The sequence below is a fragment of the Neocloeon triangulifer genome, unplaced genomic scaffold (assembly GCF_031216515.1).
Source record: "Neocloeon triangulifer isolate White Clay Creek 2 clone unplaced genomic scaffold, ASM3121651v1 ptg000014l, whole genome shotgun sequence".
In the NCBI taxonomy this organism is placed as follows: Eukaryota; Metazoa; Arthropoda; class Insecta; order Ephemeroptera; family Baetidae; genus Neocloeon; species Neocloeon triangulifer.
In genome coordinates, this window is record NW_026775556.1 from 22,561,244 (window position 1) to 22,581,918 (window position 20,675).

At 34.0% G+C, this 20,675-nt stretch overlaps 1 protein-coding gene across 6 annotated transcripts; it reads left to right on the forward strand.

The window, feature by feature from the left end:
- The first annotated feature begins 1,242 nt into the window (after positions 1–1,242).
- On the forward strand, positions 1,243–20,062 carry LOC132199704 (echinoderm microtubule-associated protein-like 2). 6 transcript variants are annotated; one of them, XM_059624630.1, is made up of 17 exons: positions 1,243–1,488; positions 3,683–3,775; positions 10,031–10,261; positions 11,114–11,492; positions 12,427–12,510; positions 14,107–14,262; positions 14,387–14,536; positions 15,093–15,165; positions 15,388–15,441; positions 15,857–15,958; positions 16,015–16,119; positions 16,450–17,241; positions 17,774–17,890; positions 18,117–18,161; positions 18,396–18,483; positions 18,534–18,760; positions 19,355–20,062. In XM_059624630.1, the coding sequence occupies exons 2-17, from the start codon at positions 3,694–3,696 to the stop codon at positions 19,478–19,480; spliced, it is 2,811 nt and encodes a 936-aa protein (XP_059480613.1). In that variant the 5' UTR covers positions 1,243–1,488; positions 3,683–3,693; the 3' UTR covers positions 19,481–20,062. The 6 variants fall into 6 exon arrangements, with proteins under 6 accessions (XP_059480613.1, XP_059480615.1, XP_059480617.1 ...); XM_059624632.1 differs by lacking the exon at positions 18,117–18,161; XM_059624634.1 differs by lacking the exon at positions 15,388–15,441.
- Positions 20,063–20,675: the final 613 nt, after the last annotated feature.

Consider the following 20,675-nt stretch of genomic DNA (forward strand, 5'->3'; position numbering starts at 1 on the left):
CACACACAGACAGCACTTTGGCAACTCATAAAAATTGTGTTTTGCATGTTTGTTTCGTTCTAGATGCTTCGCTCACAGCACATTTGAATGTATTGAAATGCAATTTAAAAAAAAAAAATTTTTTACAGTGCATCGAGCATTCATTAATTTTATTTAGATGATTTTTTATTTTTTATTTGACCTCCAAAAAAATTGCTTCAATTTAAAAAAAATTTTACAAATTTAAAAAAAAACTATGCAATATTTGTCTCGCCTTTGTATTTTTCAGGCGCAAAGTTAAATAAACTGCGTAACTGGATTAATTTTGGGCCCATTATTCAACCCAAACATTTTAGTTATAGCTTATAGCTCATAATTGTGTTCTACACACATTATTTGAAAATCTGTTTCAATAATTTCATTTAATTAAAAAAAATTGCAATTTATAAAAAATTTAAATTATGAAGATTAACTAAAATTATTCAAATATTTTAAATTTTGTGCAGCAAAGCAATTAAGTTTTTATTAAAATAAATTAATTTTATTCATTTGTTACGTTAAAAAATTGTGTAATATTATTTTATTTAAATTTAATAATTAAAATATATGATATAAGAGAAAGTGTGGCGTTTAAAATTGTTCTCAATAACATTTTGTATACTATTTATAATATAAAACATTTTTAACTATTATAACAAATTTGCAATTTATATTTCACCTCCACCATAGCTTACAAAATTTATAAGAGCATTAGAAGTTCTTATCTTGTTATCTTATAAAGACTATTAATTAGTATGATTAAACACGGAGTGTTGGGCTTTGCAGAAACGTTTCCTGAGTTCCTAGCATCCGCATTGCTTTCCCGTTTCCACGAACTGCGAGTAAAACCGCGACAAACGTCTCAGGGGAGACGAAAGATGAATTCTAAAAATAGAACTCCTTTGAAAAAAATTCAATGAATTCAAATTCAAGCAGGCCGATAACACCTGGCGATGAACTCCGCAATGTCGTACAAGAAAAAAAAACAGGCCAGCCATACTCTGAATAAATAAATAAATGTTCTCTTCGCCGGCGGAAGAGATTTGAACCCTTTCAACCCACTGTGAATGTCACAAAGAAAGAAAGAGAGCGCCCTTTGTAAATGCAGTTGCATTAAACATTATTTTGTGTGTTATCAAACAAAAATTGGCCTTGGCCGGCGGATGGAGCAGCTGGTGGGGGCGTCGGAGAGGGGCAGCGAAAACAGGTAGGTTCATTTCATTGCAAGCTGCACGAAGCGTTGAGAGTCGCGAGTTGTCCCGAGTTGGGCCAGGTGCGACCGACCGAGCTGCCGCGATTGATAATATATAAAGTTGCGAGTGACTCAGACAGGTTGGTCTGACCCGAGTGGACGTGGCCCTTGCAGAACCTGAGCATACCCTGAGGAGGAGGCCGTCAGGGTCTGACCTGAGACTTTGCCGGACGCCGCGCTTCCCCTCGCTTGCAACGATCCGCCGTCGTCAACAGCAGGTCGGTGTTTAATATTATTTTTTTGCTTTTTTAAAGCTCGACGGTTCTCTGCTCTGTCGTAATTGCGTGCACTTTTATGGTCGGTTAGAGCCGCGCCGTGTGTAATAGTTTAGGACGATTATTATTATTCGGCGCCTTCCGCGGCCAAGGGCGAGTGATTCAGGCCCGCCGGCAAACGCAATTAATTGTCTTGTGCGCATACCTTAAGCAAAGTGCATTTTTTCATACTTGTGGAATTCTCGACCTGACTGCAAAAAAGGTGTGTCGGACGCAGCTTCACTCTTGTAATTATCGCCAACCTGCCCTGAAAGTTTGAATTATGCAGGTTTTGCTCTTGTGCGTTTGTAATTTTTTTCTTATCAAAACCTGACCGGCAACTGGTTTTTGTAGCAAATAGTTATAGCGGTTTCAAGAAATAAATTAAGTGGTAACAGTAATCCAAAACCACAAGAATACAAAAAAAAATCAATGATAAATTGGAATTATTTAATTATTTTCTTGCAATTTTCCTAGAGTAATTAAAAAATTTATTTAAAAATATACCTAGGAAACTTTAAATTGATAAGAAAAAAATCAACAATGAACTCCTTAAGTGCACTGATAAAGCCAATTTTAACTGTCAGAGAGAGAAAAAACATTTTGTTTTTTATATTAAAATTTTATAATTTATTGTAATGCAATTATTATATCAAAAAAATCAATTTTCAATGCAAGCCTAAGATTGTAGTTTGGGCTATGAAAATTTATAATTTAACAAAATAATATTATGAACTCTAATTATATAATTTCTTAGAGCTTTTGGAAGAACTAAAATTGTTTAAAATAATATAAAAAATAATAAATTTAATAAATATATAAAAACAAATTTAATATAATAAACTGTATAATAATCAGTAAAATTTAAATGAAAACAAATATTATTAAATAATAGTTGCAAACTGTTGTACAAAACTAATAATAGTAAATTTATTAAAAAAATATAATTATTTTGCTCATATGAACCAATATGAAAAAACAACTTTTTATTTCCTCAGAAAAACTTTCAAACAGTCACTGACAATTTTTTTTCGTGCTTCCCTTTATTAATTTAAATCACTTAATATTAACATATTTTTATTATTTATTTTCAAATTGAACATGGACATTTTATTGATTGATTATAATGGCTTGATACGTCACTTCTTATTTTTACAACATCTCAAAGTGATATTAATTTGATACTTTAAATAGGAATTAAATATTCGGTGTATTCGCCATTTAAAATTCACACAATACACTTTCTAGAATTACATTATATTCGCATCATCAACCTGTTCTGCCACGTTTGCGATTCGCATAAAATATAAATTAAATTTTTCGCCACATTGGCTCTCTGCTTATTGTTTTTGAAAGAGTGAAATGCGATCTGTGCTCTGAAAAAAAAAACGGCGCTCCCTGAAATTAATCTATCCATCCTTGCCGTGAGCTTGGCTGCGGCAAAGTCACGGTTCTGATGCTTTGTTTCTCATTCCGCCCTTCCTGTGATGCTGCGCCCACCGAACGTCCGTCAAAATCCACCTCGAGACAGACACTCGTGTGACAACAGCCAGTGCGGTCATTCATAAAAAAATTCATTCCCAAATTAGTCACGATTTAAATCATTTAAATTAAAAGTTATTAAATATTCAAAAGAAAAACCTAATGTGATGAAAATAATGAGATAAATAATAATTCGGTCAAAACTTTTTTTTATTTTCTCACTTCTTTCTTCAAATTTTTTTCCTAGACCAAGAAAATAATTAATATTTATTGATTGAAGTCCATAAAAGTTGAACATAGTTTTTTACAAAAAAATTTTATTTTATAAGTCAAAATTTGTGCTGATTATTCTTAAATTAAATAAACAGTTTTTTAGGTCCATTAATGCTGGACAGTTTGTTTACTTTTACTTCATTTATCAGAGCAGCGCATTTAGTCATTAATCTTCCTACTTCCACGTTAATGGTTCTGTTACATCATAATCTGGCACGGGTGTAATTATGGCAGTAATTGCACCAATAAAAGCATTTTATTGCAATGAGTCACGGTAATTAGCGTGAAAAGATGATCAATCAACAATATAAGGAATTTCTCACTTGCATGTCTTTGTCAGTTTCCCTTTTAAAGTGAATCAATTTGCCGCTTTTATTCACCCAACCTTGATATTGAATTTCAGATTATGGACTGATGCTTCAAGGAGCTGCGATGAGGATTAAAGGGGACGATGCGGGGCCCTCGTCGCCATCCGCAGCCTCGTCAGTCGAATTTGGTAAGTAATTTTATTTTAAATAACAATGTACTTATATTTTTAATTTAAAAAAAGGTAAATTACAATTATTCAAAGAGAAAATTTTAGGAATTCGGAAAAAATATTTTCAAATCAATTATTTTCAGTATAATAAAAATTTAAAACTTAATTATATTTGCGCACTTAAGCAGTAAAATAATAATATTTTATAAAATTGCCTAAAATAAACACACAAAAACTCTGCAACATTTTTCAAATTCATGAAATTGAAGGACAAAAATTACCTAGGAGAATAATTTGCATATAATTTTGATATAATATTATAAAGTTCTAAATCAAATTTAATTGCATTTCATTGTTCAATGAACTCTGCAAACACATTCTATTGCTTTGCATTTTATGAACAAACGACGCCGTCAGTCGGCAGCGTGTTTTGACTTGCATAGGAAGACACCGGTACACATTGTTATCTTATCTATAGCGTTTCTAGCTTAGCCGTTTGCTTTTGACGTGAAATTCTTATCGGTGGCAGCCACAGAATGCCAATTCGGTCTCGTTGTTTGCGTTGAATTATGCCGGCTCGGAATCCGATCATGCAATTCCCTCTCAAAACAATAGATGACCTTTTAAAAATTCATGCTGATGCCAAAATCCCTGCCAGAGATGATCAATTCTCATCAAAGTCGGATTTGCATTTTGAAGAATGGCCAACTGTCTCATTTAATCCTTTGAGACCACACCCGCTATACCGCCCTATTGTATAATAAATAAAGCAATTTTATCCGCAACTTCTCGAGGTGCCCACTGACGTTTTCTCAATGAATTTGCATGAATCGCCAACTTATGCTTACTTAGCGCAGAAAGAGAAATAAATAATACACTCCATGAATACCGCGGGTTGTAAAAAGCAACGAAGCAAATAAACTTCACGACTTTTGGCAGCCTCTTTAGTATTTATTTGGCCTATTCAGTAGCTGGAACGCCATGAATAGACGGTACAGACATTTCTGCGAAAGCCTTGATCAGTTGGAATAGGAATTTTAAACACTTATTTTAATTATTTTGGTATATTTATTTGCTATAAATTAGATTAAAAGTCTGTTAAATAAATTTATTAAAATTTTTTATTATGTTAAAAAAGGTCAAAAGTGGGCCTTTTTATTTCAATTCTATTACTTTTTAGAAAATTTTGACAAAACTTATTTCCAAAGAAACCAAAAGGCACATTAAATTAATAAATATGTAAATAAATGTCTTAAATAAAATGCTCATCTTAGGAAAATGTAACGTAAATTTAGTTTTTATTATTATTAAATTATTATTATCTAGAATCGTTTTAATTTTTAATTCCACACCCTTTCCTGAAATTTGGGCTTCATTAATTTTAAATTTAAATAACAAAATTTGTCTGCAGTATTATTTATTCTTCTTTTCTTTTTAGATTTTAAATTGGTAAACGTTTTCTGATTTAGCTTCACAAATTTAAAAGAAGATATTCCTCTGAAATTCTTTACTGCTGTTCGTCCTTCGGAGTGCTCGAAAGGAATTCAGGAGACGCAGTTGGCAAACGAAAAGCAATCGACCGACGGTCGGTTTGCTTGGCGCACATGGCAATAATGAATCGCACTCTCGTGACCTCCGAGGCCGCAGAGCTTTCTCCTGCACGCTGACAAATAACGTTATGAGAGGCTTTTGCTCTTATCGTGGTGCCAAATCGCACCCGCCCTGCACGAAATTCGGCCTGGCCGTTTTTTAATTTTCGCTAGTCAAGTCTGTCCCCAAAGTGCGATTGTTTTGTGGCGAGAAACGAAAAAAGGAAGCGGCGGCTCGCGCAGCAAAAGGAACAGCTGCCGCTCAATTCGTTCCGATTCAACAGGTTCGGATTAGGCAACCATAAAAACGGTTGTCTAAATTTGGTATTAGCGGCACATATGGTAATCCGCGCGGCCGATACACGAGAAGAATGGTTTAATTGAGATTCGAGAAATCCAACCATCAAAGTATTATAAAATGCAGCTTTTGACTGGACGCAGCTGCAGTGTGGGATTGCAGATTGAATCTGACATAAAAGTGACGATCGCAAGACGTGGATTACTTTTTTGGTCATTAACCTGCAAAAGGGAAAGGTTTTTACCTGTAAAAGTCTGAAAGTCATATTATAGTTTTCAGTGCAAAGATTAAATATAGTTGGCAATTATGCAATTTGAATTCAAGAAGAAGTTTAAAATTAAATGGGAAATATATAAATTAATTGTGTAACTATTAAAATTCTTATAAACATAAAATCACATAAAATATTTAAAGCATTGTATGTGATTTGATTGTTACGATATTACTTTTACAAAAAAAGTATTCATAAAAATAAAAACAGTACAAAGAAGCGGAAGAGCTTCATTTTTGCTGTTGCAGTTTTGAGTCACGTTAAACAAAACTCCAGATTCACATCAAATTCTTAATATTTAGATTTTTTTGTAAACTCGTAAACCTGCCTCTTGTTGTTTCTTAATCATCATAAATAAACAAGAAACATTATTATACTCTGTAAACTATATTTGTATTTTTTTCATAACAAAAATAATACAATATTATCATTTTAGTAATCAGTTTATTTTTTAATTTATTGTTGTTTATTCTACTCAAATTATGTGATTATTTTAATAATTTTTTTAAATACTGTATTTAATTTATTTAACATTTTACTAATAATATATTAAAATTATATATTAATTTAATTAAAAAACTTTTTTATTGTGTTATTTGTGTATAAATAATATTTATTACATAATTTAATTAAATATAATAAATTTATGAACGTGTCTAAAGCGTAAAAATTGAATATTGTAGCAACTTACATTAAATTAAGTCATTTACGAAACGTCAATGTTTAAAATGTTTTAGGATGTTAGCATACCTTTTTTATCCCATACATTATTTTAAAGCTTAATAAAGATCATATAAACGAAATATAATGACTGAACTGAATTGAGTTTTAATGCTTCTTAAGAAGTATTAAAAAAAATATATAAAATACCCTTATCCGCGTTTATCTTTTGTTATCATTGGCATGGCACTATTTTATGATTGGAAGATTTAAAAAAAAAGAACGGAAAGTTTTTTTAAAGATATTAGTTTGAGAAGAAAGAACTTCCTATTTGTAATTTTGTAATCTTTGAGCGATCATATAAAATTTAAATTGAAAAAATTCTTTAATATGGCGCAGTATGGCCCAAATTGGTGTTTTAAAAAAATTAATGAAGATCAGGACTTAATCATGATTCTCATTAGTGCAAAATTATATGAAATATAATATAACTGAATAGGAAGTAAGTCAAGTAAGTTTTTTGTTCAATTATATGAAAATTTGAAAAAGCATATATACAAATTTTAATACTCATATTACCGTTCTATATGTAATGACATATTAAATTTTTCGCGTAATTTGCGTCTCAGATGATTGGCGGAACAAGTCACCTTTATGCAATTATTGCACGTATTTGCTCTCATCCAGTTAGTTGGGAGCCGCGGCAGCGAGCATTTCTCGCGGCGAGTCAAGCGTGAAGGGGAACACATTTCATTGTTGTTGCGAGTCGCGTTTGTTTTTTTACACGCCGCGAGTTGGCCGCGAGCACGCATGCACCGAATGTCGAGATGCGCACTCAGCTGACGGCGGCGGCGAGGGGGTGTTTTTTTTCTCTGCTCGGGGCCAGACTGGCAGACTGGCGAGGGCTGTTTTCCGTCCGAAGGAGTCGATCGAGATCAGAGGCAGCTGTTTTCCGAATGGCCCGTGAAGCCCCCAGATGACATGGACCCGGTCAAGTCCAGAGACAGCACCATGGCCGCCGTCGAGGAGGCCTGGAGTGAGTAGATAACGAGCAGTGCTTTGTCTCGAAAAGGGTCCTCGAGTGCGAGAGCATTTGTGCCGCTGCATCAGCATTTGGCCGATCAGCTGACGCCAGGCGGCGAACGCGAATTGAACCGCATTCGAGCAATTCAAATCGCTCGCAAATCCAAATTAGCCGGGTTTTTTCTAGGAAGTTATTAATTTCGAGTAGTTTAATTTGAGAGAAAATTATTTTTCGTTTGGTCGGAAGCTCTAGGTGGCTCATTACCCTACAAGCTTTCTCTGTAGGAAGAAATAATTAAATGTTAAATGAAAATACTAATTTTTTTTTTCTCAGAAAGTCAGGTGCGTAACTAATTGATGGTTAAAACTATAAAATATAATTTTATAATTATAACTGTCTTTCGTTTAATTCAGTTTAATTAAATTGACTGGTTATGAAGCCTATTTTTTCCGATAAGCTTAAATTATTGTAATCGAAAAGGTTAATCTGTCGCTAAAAGTATAACTTTGGAAAGAAATTTTTCCAGATTCTTTATCAGATAAGAAATTTCATAATTCATTTAATTTAAATTTTGTTCTAAAATTGAAAAGGGCAGTGATTTTTAATGAAGACCCTTTCATTCAAAGGTCAATTCTTTACTCAAAATTTCTAATGAAATTCGAATCAAATATTGTCAATCAGTAGCAATAGCAAAATTTAAATTCAGAAATTGAAACCAAAAAACTGAAAAATAATATTTTACATCAGGAAAGTTAAAAAATTCATTTTTATTTGCACAATTTTATATTAGAATATCAATTCCGAGATTCTGAAAATCTCACATTGAGAATAAATTTTAAGACAATTAAAGAATCAGAAACACTTCTTTCACCTAGTGGTATATAAATAATTTTTGTTAAATGATGTTGAAGAAAATAAAACGTTTCAGTTTTGCGAAACATGAATAAAAGATGATTCCATATGTTGTGTTTCTGTGTGAAAAGTGGAGCCGATCTGAAAGTTAAATATTAAAGAAACTTCACTGCCGCGAAGTTGAATCGCAGCTACTTACAAAGAATGAGTTTGCATTATCGCTTTCCGCCTTTTGTGCGCGGCGGTAAATGGTCTAAATGAGGTCGTGACTTGGACTCGACTCACTCTAAGGCGCCTCCTTTTGTCGGTAAAATTGCAACTAACTTCTCCAACAAATTGTTCATTTCTTTATTGATTTTCCACGAATCCAATCAAAGAAATCACAGTCAAGCATCTTCCAAAGAACCGATCCTGAAAGAAAAAAGAAGAGCTCCTGTGTGAGGAATGTTTTTTGGAATATCCATTTTACTCGCCTCAAATTGCTTTTCGGCCTCAGCTAAAATAACGTTTGAAATTTCATATCAATTAATTTTTTCTTGAATGTAGATTTAGGTTTTGATAATTTCAGGAAAATAAATATATAATATTGATATCAGAAAATTTCTTTCCCTGAAAAATTTTGATTTCAATAATTTTTTTACTGGCTTGAATCAAAATTTTTACAGATGCTGCTGACTTTCTTGAGTCCAAGAAACACGAAAAAAATTCCTACTTGCATACATCTGATTTTTTCGCCGTGATATAGTCAATTTGTGACAGCGAAAAAAAAACAACAAAAATCTAAATCTGAATTAATTTATTTCGTTTTGGTTATAAAATTACCATTAAAAAGTAGATTAAATACAACAAGCTGCTTGATACGCCAATTTACTTTTAACTTGGGTCTTTGTTGCATTATTTTTATTTCGATCGCACCAGCGAACTCTCTCTTTCTCGCCATGCACAATTTACAGCTCAATCAGCGTTTCAGTTTTTCATTCAATTAACTCGGTTGAAAGGTAATCTTGGAATCGTCGGCGCGAAATCGATCAGCGCGTCGATGGCTCGCGTGCCTGCGCCTGCTTGTTTAGGTGTTTATTTTTATTTCTAAGGCGCGCACCCTCATCAGGCGCCCTTCCGCCGATAAGCGATTATTTCGCGAAACAAACGGACGCCCTTTCGCCCTCCTGACACGCATATTATTATGCCTATCAATCAAACTTAACCGAGAATAAGTTTTCCCTCGCTTCGGTAAACCGATGGCATAAGACAAAAGTAGTCCCAAGGTCGCTGTAGTAATCGATTTTTTTTAATAATTTCCACCGGGAATTCCAAGAGAAAAAAGATTAACGCTCCGGAAAGACAATTTAGTGTACTTTAATAATTACATGTTTTTGTAAAAGCTCTAAAAATATAACTTATTAACATTAAAATTGTCTGCTAATTTGGAAAAATGAGAACAGAAAGTGTATTTTATTAATAAAGTTTTGGAGAGAGAAAAATGACACTTAAATTAATAAATGTTTATTATACTATTATTTATGCTTGTCTGTCACTTGCAGATGTTTTAAAATTAATTATGTCAATATCTGTTGATCAGATGAGATGATGGAGGCGGACAACGACTCGCTGCGGGAAAGGGTGGCCGCCCTCGAGCAGAAAGCGTTGACACAGGCCGATGAGATTGTGTGCCTGCGTTCGACGCTGGCCGACGTGTTGCGTCGCGTCAACCTTCTGGAGGGTCAGTTGACCTCTGCTGGACAGAATCCGCCCTTCCGATTGCAGCCCCAAATTCAACCGGCCACACCTTCGAGAAATGGTCCCATGAGAGGTTTGTAGTTGAATGCAATCCCATTTGAAATGAAATTACTAAAAAAAGCAGAAGCCTTTATAAAATTAGTAAATTTTTAACAGATTATAGAATAAATAAACCAAAAGTTTCCCATATAAATTTGTTCTATTTTGAAGATATAAAATTTAAAAACTGAAATTATGAAATAGTAATAACAATCTTTGTTTATTTATTCTCTATTCAAATACAATGAAATTCACAACATCTTACATCAAGTCAATCACAAAAATTAAATATAAAATATTGAAAATAAATTGGTTTACATTTAAATTTCGGACTCTTTATTGTAAAAACTATTCTTTTCCAAATAATGCTTAAATTATAATTGAAAATGTACCTGGCAAGGTAATCGTTAAGCAGGAAAATACTTTAGAAAGAAATGTTTCCTAAAAAATAAAATTCTTATAAATTTCTTTCAATTTAACATGTACATTTTTATTTGCCTTAATCATTTTGCATCAACGATTAAATTGGAATCATTATATATTTTATGAAAATTTTTTAGCAATGATGAAATAAAATCAAGTGAATTAAATTTTTGTTTATAGTGCGCATTAGTTGTTTTCAATGAATTTAGAATAATATTGATGCTGATGGATGAATGGCCAAGATTTACAAAATTGATAAAAAAAACAAAAGAAACTCTAAATATAATTAAGTTATAAACAAGAAAATCAATAGCCCCTCCCAAAGGTCAAGTGCATAAATTCACAACAAGGCGATATGCAATTATAAAAATCAAATCAACGCCCAATTTTGTTGCTCATTTTTACGCCTTCCCAGTAAATTTCCACCCTTTATGGCAGAAGATAATTGAAATTTGGTTGGCAGTTTCAGTTGGTCCGAAGGAAGCGCCGGGGGTGCGTCTGCGTCCGCAGAGCGGGATGAGGGTGCCTTCGCAGCTTCCACAGCGGAGCAGGGCCGTCCACTACCAGAGCACCGGCTCGCTGCACTCGGACTCGCCATCGTCGGCGTCGGGCGGCGGTTCGCCGTCCCCGTCGCCCACGCACACGCCGCAGCAGAGCGCGTCGCCCGCGCCTCAGCAGTCGCGCTCCTCGGGCCCGACCCCCACGCCTCCGTCCCCCGGACACCGCGCGGCCGCCCTCTCCAGCCTCAGCCTGGCCAAACGCTGGAGTTCCACCGGCGACTTCAACGGAAGCGCCAGCTCGCCGCTCACCTCTCCGCACAGTCCGATGGCAGCCGCCTCCAGGTCAGATCAAACATTCACTAACCACACAACAAACACTGTCCGAAACGGTCGGAAATAAAAAAAATCTGTTCATTTTTTTTTCAATTAATTAATGGATTGTTTGATGCTTTTGCTTTTTATAAAGTTCTTACTTTTAAAACATTTTTCATTTCTATGCTTAATGCATCTTAAAGTTGAATAAAGTAATAATTATTTTTAAATTATAAAGTTTTAAATTTTAATGAGATTAAAATGAATATATTACATTCATTAGTAAAATAATTTTAAAAATATTTAAACTATTATCATTTATTTTTTAATATTAACAGCAATTTTATTGTTCAAACATTATATTTTTAATACAAATTTCGTTATAAATCATAAAATTTTAAATTTTCTAATTTATTGTATTAATAATTTGTTTTCATGCATAAAATTTTAGTTTCAATTCTTCATCCAGAATTCTATCCGCGTTCTGTCAAGGAACTAAAATTATCTACATAATTTTCATTATTAAAAAAACAATCAAAAGAATCAAGCATCCAAATTTGATTTTTTCAGATTTTTCCAGTTTTCTTTGAATAAATCATAGTCAAGAATAATGTTTAAAAAAAAGTAAAATTTTTTTCATCAGATTTCCTCTAACAAAATTTTTCTCGTTTTCCAATCGTAGTAAATTAAATTTTCAATTATTCAAATGCACCATAAACTGAACCGAATCAATTTTTTATTTTATGTTTACATTTCCAAAGATACTACAAAATGTTTACTTATTTCCAGGAAGTAAAAAACTTATTTGAATTTTTATTTAGCCAAACTTTTTGTGTTTGTCAATGTCACTGTGTGTGTATCTATACTTTGATTAATTTAAAAACTTTCCTTCTGTTTTATAACCAGCCTGTTGATTTTGAGCAGCACGTTTTCTATTTATGCCTTTTTTTTATCATATATGTAGATTAGCGACCAAGTCCTTGTTTAACCTGTACATGAAGCCAGTCAACCCTCAACAACAGTACAATCACATCACTTACAAGCATGGGTATGACACTCGTTTAAAAAAAAAAAAATCGTTTTTATATCCAAACTTGACTCTCTTTTTTGCACAAATGTGAATTGCCACTTAAAGCACAATATCTCTCGCACCTTATTTTCCGAAGCACAAGTTTTCTCTCTCTTGTTAAATCAAACAAGACGTCGCCTGACTTGCACAAGTCGCTCCCGTCTTGTGCGCGCCTCTATATATAATAATCTCTTCGTTCTATTTGCATTTCTCGTTTCGGTCAATGTGGAAAAATCATTTCGAAGAAGATGAGAGTGTTGGAGGCGCACGTCAAGTGGGCACTTTTTCTCATGGCCGCGCCATATACAGTATTAATATCAAAGGCCAAGGTTTCGCGCATTGTTAAATCGGACGTGTTATTAACACACTTGGCAAAATTGAAGATTTTGCTCACTCCCTAAATTTGCTGCTGCGAGCTCATGTATTTTTCACCTCGCGGCGGGTGGAGGTGGAAAGAGATGGATTTCGCATCATCTCGATCCGCTTAAGGAACGAGGTGCGTTCGTTTTGATAAATTCAAGAGCCATTTGTCTAAAAATGTATTAACGCCCTCTTGTTCCGCGTTTGCAACACGCACTGCTTTTGCACGTCTCATTATATGCATACAATTCGCGTGGAGTGTTGAGCTAAACGATAATTTGTCCTTTGCGATGATTTATGGTGGCGAGACTTGTCAAACTAGCTCGTTATAAAGACATAAATTTTATTTTGAGCATTATAATTTATAATAGAAATTTCTAAAAATCTGGAGATTTATTTTTTAATCTGATGATCTCTCCTTAAAAGTCTCTTCAAAGTAACAACGACGTCAGAAATAATTAATTGAAGATTAAAATATCGCGAGTTATTTGCAAAGTCTCTTGCACCATGAGGAAGAAACATGCAAAATTTCTAATTTTTTTCTCTAAAAAAAGGACAAATTATGTGCATTTCAATGATTTTATTAATTGAATTAGAAAAAACACCAAATTTTTAGACTGAAATCGAAATCGCAAATGAAAAATTTCGCATGGGTTAATCAAAGGTCACCTTCCTCTCCAAAAGTATGAAAATCTTGAGCAAAGATTTAATCTGAAACTTGCCTATTATACATATTTGAATTTTTTTATTGAAACAGAAGGTTTGAATGAACTTAGCAGGAAAATTTGAACTTTCGATGAGCCCCTGTTTTAATTCTTTACAATTTTTTGATGGGAATGTGAATTTTTCGATCATGATTTTCTCATCAGTCGATCAGTCCATGAAATTTTGTGTTATACGAAATTCAAGAATAAAACTATTTACTGTAAGGAGTCTGAATTATTTTATAAAACGCTTATTGATTCCAATCACTTTAAATAAATTTTCTATTCAAGAATAATTAATTTTTTCCGGCAATTTTAAAATTCTCATACTGCAATTCAATAACATTTTTATAATTGAAAATGATTTATTTTTAAATAAATTCATTTAAAAATGATCATCAACGCAATTCTCATTTGTGCCATATATTTTTTTTTTAAATTAAATTTTGTTTTTCCATCGCCCTAATATGATGGGACCGACTTGAAAACTTTTGTTTGTGCCACTGATTAGCGTGAGAGACGCGATCTACAACGAAGAAGAGGGCTACGTGCGCATGTTCCTCCGCGGCCGGCCTGTCATCCTGCACGCACCCTCGGACGTGGCTCCGTCGTTCGAGATCACCAAGGTCGCCACTGCCCCGCAGCAGCGCCTTAAACTCGAATGGGTGTATCCTTTTTTCATCATAAAAATGCGCGGAATGGAACCTGTTATTAAAAATTACCTCGGCTCGTTTGGCAATTAAATTATGAAAAGAAGAAGTTTTGAGATTTTCCTTAGCGAGGGAACGCAGGTACGGCTACAGAGGCCGCGACTGCCGCTCCAATGTGTTTTTGCTGCCCACGGGTGAGGTGGTCTACTTCATCGCGGCCGCCGTTGTGCTGCTCAACATAGACGAGCAGTCCCAGAGGCACTACCTCGGACACACGGACGACGTCAAAAGGTGATGACGGCGTCAATCAAATTTATAAAATGAATCTTCCTAAAAACAAATGCCTAAAAAAGAATGAAAAAATTATCCTAAACAAAATTTTTTTGAATAATTAATTATTTTTTGTGTACATAGATCTTATTAGTGCATTTACTGAAATTTTAAATATCAAAATTGGCTTAAATTTTATATATTTTAAATTTACAATATATATATTATTAAAAAAAATGTATATATATTTAATTTTTTTCATATTGTTTTTAATTTTGATGTTTAACAAGTTAAATATTTTAATTTTATTTCAATATTGTATATTATACAGTTTTTAATCTTTTAAATTATATATAAAATTGCTACATCCTTTAAAGTTTCATTTTAATCAAGGTTGGTCACTTTTAGTCTTATAAATGAATTTATAAATTTTTACTCCAGTAAAGAATACTTAACGACAATTATTTAAAAATTAGATCAGTATCTTGTATGTTCTCTTTTACTATATTACTCATCGTATTTATAAATAGTTATATTGAGTTATAATTTGAAAATTTGGTTATAATTCAAATTCTAGTTTGGCCATTCACCCGAACAAGTTGCTCGTCGCCAGCGGTCAGACAGCAGGGCACGATCGAAAGGATGGCAGGGTGAGTTATTTAAATATAACTTTTTAATTCTCTTCGTAAAAATAGGATTTTATTTTTTTTGTAGCAATTAGTGTAGAGTAAAGATACCATAATTAATCCCACAGCTGTTCAGAAGTGCTTTGTGCAAAAACAAGCCGCCTTCTGTACAGCACACCCACAAACGGTGCACACTTTTTGTACAATAAAAGTAGTTAAAACCAAAATTGTCATTTTCACCCCCAGTCTTGGAGGTTGAACCCACCCCCGGACATTACAGCGCCAGAGGCGGACTACTGGGTATGTCGACGCGCGCTCTGTGTGTGTTCCGAGATCTCTGTGTCGATGCGAAACCGAGATCGGTTTCGATCCCGTCGATCGCTTCTAACCGCACTTTACACGCAGAATTCTTGTTTTGCTGCTTCTAACCATTCATCTCTGCTTGTTAACTTGTTTTCAATGCAGTTGTTTTTGCTGTCAATAACAGATTTATATTGTATTATAACTTTTTTCTATACAATTTTCCACTCTTTCTATTATTTTAAATTTTAAACTCTGGATTTTAATTAAAGAACTCGTTATCGTTCATTGTTGCTAAAATTTTGTGTTTGCAGCTAATTTACCAGGAGAGGAAATTTTTAACAAATTCGTTCCGCTTTGTTTTGTTACAATTTAAAAAGAGAAATAAGTATTAATTTTAGATTTCGATTTGCAGCCTCACGTCAGAATCTGGAATTCCGTGAGTCTGCAAACCCTGCACGTCATTGGTATCGGCGATTTCGAGCGCTCCATTTGCTGCCTAAGTTTTTCAAAAACTGTAAGTGATTGGCAAAGTATTTTTTGGTATGCTTTACATAAAATTATTTTTTGTAGGACGGAGGCGCTTTACTTTGTGCCATCGACGAAGCGCCGGACCACAACATTTCAGTTTGGGACTGGCAAAAAGGAGAGAGAGGTCATAAAATCTCAGAAACGAAGGTCAGCAATTATAAAATTTATAGATTTTTTATAAACTTACATGTTAAAATAAAATAAAAATTAATTTTGGATATTTTAAATTTCATGCAGTTTTTCTGTAAAAATTGAGCTTTGTGTAGTATGAAATTTCATTAAGTGAATAATTTATTAATTTTTTAAATAAAAATTAACTTAATTGTTTATTTGAGGCCTCATTGGAGAAATTCTATTAGAAAATTCAGAAATGAAATTATTTTACCTTTTTTTAAAGTAATCAAATTTAAAAATACATCTATTTTTTCTCATTTATTGCAAAAAATGATCAAATTTTATTTTAATTTCTTTTTTTAGTGTTCAAATGATACGGTGGTGGCTGCCGAGTGGCACCCAGTGGACCGGGGAACAATTGTGACCTGCGGGAAGTCGCACATCGCCTTCTGGACTCACGAATTGGGCGGCACCCTGATCAAGAGGAATGGAATCTTTGAGGGCCGCGAAAAGCCCAAGTACGTGACCTGCCTGGCCTTTTCGCAAAACGGTGAAGTTCTGTCTGGCGACTCGAACGGCAACATCATCGTGTGGGTGCGAGGCGGCAACACCGTATCCAAGGTGGTCAGGGCGGTGCATGAGGGCCCTTTGTTCTGTCTGGTGGTGACCAACGACGGCCAGGTCATCTCAGGTGGCGGCAAAGACCGTCGCCTTGTTCAACTGGATCACACCCTGAGCTCGACAGGCGCATCGACACAGTTGCCGGACGACCTGGGCGGCGTCCGGGCCATTGCCGCTGGCCGCGGTGGCCGCCTGGTTGTAGGCACCACCAAGAACTCGATGGCCGCTGGGTCATTGACCTCTGGAATGGCGGCCGTTGCCATCGGCCACACTGATGAGGTGTGGGCGTTGGCCGCCCATCCGTCGCTGCCACAGTTTGCGACCGGCGGCCACGACTGCTGCGTCCGATTGTGGGACGGCCAGTCCCGGTCGGTGGTTTGGAGTTCTGACCTGCCAGAGCCTCTTCAATCAGCCGCCTTCTCGCCAGATGGGGCCGTCCTCGTCCTGGGACTTACCACAGGCCGCTGGCTGGTGCTCAACGCTGAAACCAGAGAGCTAATGGTCCAGCTTGTTGATGGAGCAGAACCTATACAGGTAAAAAAATGTCAATTGCTTAATATTAATGATGAAATAAAATTATCCACTTTAAAATTTGCATTAAAATGCTTAAAATTTAAATTAAAATAAATAAGTGCAAATTTAAAAATGAAAGTATTATTTACTTGACAATAAAAAATTAAATCAATTTAATCGCACAATGGTTAAATTTCCTAATTGAAGGTCCCAGTGATTTTTTAATTAAAAAAAGCAAATGAAAAACGATTTAAAAACAAATTATATTTAATTAATTATTACAAGACAATTTTTTAATTACATTAAAACATGTTTTGAAAAAATGTTCTCATTTGATAAAATTGTAAATACAAATAATTCTAAAAAAAAACTATAAAAATAGTATAGTAACATGCCTATACATTATTTTATAATATTTTCATGAAATTTAATTTTTGGTTCCATTGGTAATAATCACTAAAATAAGAAGCCGTTTCACGACGTTTTCATGCTTTTCAAAATTTTCATCCCTTTCCAAAAATTTTTTTCTATTAAATTTTTCATCTATTTCTAGGTCATTAAATTTTCCCCTGACGGCAACTTATGCGCTCTTGGCTCGAGGGACAACAATATTTATGTTTATCAAGCCAGCGAGCAGTACAAAAAATTCGAGCGCATCGGCCGCTGTGTGGTAAGTGAAACTTTTCTCTAGCTTCGCCAATCATTCATCATCAAACTTCAATGGTGTACAAATGGGTTCACGTATATTATCAAGGTTCAATTTCTCACAGTTTCACGAAAAAAGCGCACAAAGTCACTTAAAATTGTTGGAAAATTCACCGTAAATTTAATCAAAATTATGCTACAAAAAAAAATGTGATTAATAATTGGATGTTCAATCTTTCTCATTCCATCAGCCTGAACGAAAGCGCAAGAGAAGCGCCTCTCTGCTTGCGTTGCTGGTATGTCGAGAGTGCTTTTTGTGGTACTGATTTTGTGTTGTTGTAGATTTGGTTTCGCACTAATTGAGTATTCCAATAGATAAAAATCGGTTGAGTTGTTAACTATGTTGTTAGTTTTGTTTAATTATTAATTATTATTTTGACGCACGGTTTTGATCCAGGATTTAATTTATTAAAAATTAATTATCCAAGAAATTTTACTGCAAAATTAATTATTTAAAAATTCCTCTCCAGGGCCACTCTAGTTTCATCACCCACCTTGACTGGTCTGTGGATGGCAACTTCATTCAGAGCAACTCTGGAGACTACGAATTACTTTACTGTAAGTTTAATGAAATTAATTTCAATCGAAAATCTAATTTTTTGAAATAGGGAACGCAAGTACCTGCAGACAGGTGCCCCAGAGCACTCAGATGCGCAACGTGGCCTGGGCGACCCTGAGTTGTCCCCTCAACTTCAACACACTGGGCGTTTGGCCTGAAAATGCCGACGGCACGGACGTCAACAGCTGCGAACGGTCCCACAACAGAAAACTGCTCGCGACGGGTGACGACTTTGGCAAAGTCAAACTCTACGCCTACCCTGCCTGCCAGCCAAGAGTAAGTTTAATTATTATTTCATCTTGGCTTGATGGGATTTGAATTTTTTAGGTTCAACATTAAAATTTATAATAAAATATAAAATTTGGCTTATTTAACCTGTAGATTTTGCTTATTTTTACAAATTTCCATTAAAAATTGGCACAGGTTTAATTTTAAATTATTCAAGCACAAGACAAATCTTTAAAGAGAATTAATAAGCGCTAAATAAACTTAATTACATTATTTTTTATTTGCTTACCAAACTAACACATATCATATTAATTCTACTTCATGCAGAAAAAAAATGCGGAAAATCATCAATTTTTTTTTATTAATGTCTCCAATTTGGCCATAAAATTAAAGATTTCTTCAAAATAGGGATGACAAACATTTTAGAATTATATTATCCTTTTTATAAATAAGAATTTAATTTAATAAATTCTAATACAATAACATGATAATAATCTTTGCCTTTTCAATCTTTTTTATTTAAAAAAAACCTTCCTTGGGACCTTTTTAAAAAATATTTAAGCCATAAAAGTAATTTTTTTTTAGGAGGAATTTTTATTTTTTAACTATTTACTAATGATGATTCAATTTGTTGCGTTTCAGTCCTTGTGCCACACTTACAGCGGCCACAGCAGCCACGTGACGGCCGTGCGCTTCCTGCACGAAGACTCGCGGCTCATCTCGGCCGGCGGCCACGACAACAGCATCATGCAATGGATGTTGTGCTGAAGCATCAATCTCATACCCCCGCTCGAACGCTGAGTGAACTCAGTCACAGTTTAGTGCTAATTAACACACGGTGATTTTTTTTTTAACAAGTTGCTTCTTTTCATATTAGCAGCATGTCAGGAATGGAAATGATTCCGAAACGATTTTTTATCGCTACATTAATTTGCGCGCTGCATCGTGTATTATTAAATTAAAGACCACAAGATATTTATTAGTAACCAAATATAACGTTAACTTACTTGTAGCTGACTCTCTTTTGAGATGAATTATTAAGAAGCAAAATCACAAACTACTGTACTAAAAAAACTTAATGGGCTGTAGAGGGACTGCTGCTAAATTGTTTCCACTACCTGAAGTTTGTGCTAATGAAACGTCCTTTTTCATCTGTAGTTGTGTCATTAAATAAAAATACACAAAAAAATTCGAAGCAGCTGTTGCTTGCAAGCAAAAATCATTGTGTGGAGGGCTAAGTGCTTGTTTGGTCAACATTTCTGACACACATTTAAACATATTGAATAAAAAATACATAGTGCATCACTTGTGAAGTATTCTCATGAAAGAAATAAAGACAAATCTTTTGAATGTGTCTTTTTTATTTTAATATTCCATATTAAATTTTGTATTGAATACATAAATATACATGTTGAAAATTTAATGAAAGAAAAAATACCAGTGTTTTGAGCTAAAAAACACTACCATTCGTGCATTTTTATTTTTATGAAGTTAATTAGAAACTTGTAATCTATAAATAAAAATCATCCAACTCTAATGCACTTAATAATTAGAGTTGTTTCTGGAATACATTTTTATCCGTTTATATTTTTCCTTTTAAAAATTTTCCAAGAAAGACGATTGGTTAGAATAAAATTCACTATCAAAATGCAAATATGAAATCAATATATAATTAAATTCTGGAATAATTTATAGAATCTAGTCTATAAATGACACCGCTTTATCAGTTCAGAATTAATTTGACCGTTTTTTAATCAATTTTTAAGAAAAACATAAAAAATCTAAATTCCATAACATTTGCAGAGTAGGAAATGAAGAGATCGGGCTTTTCCTCGTTGCAAAAAATTGTTTTTATTCAAAACTTATTTCAAATTGCTGATTTTTTGTATTTTTTCTTGCTCATGAAATAGGGTCGCAGACCGTGACCGAAACTGGTAGAGCCGTTTGTTTTTGAATAAAAACA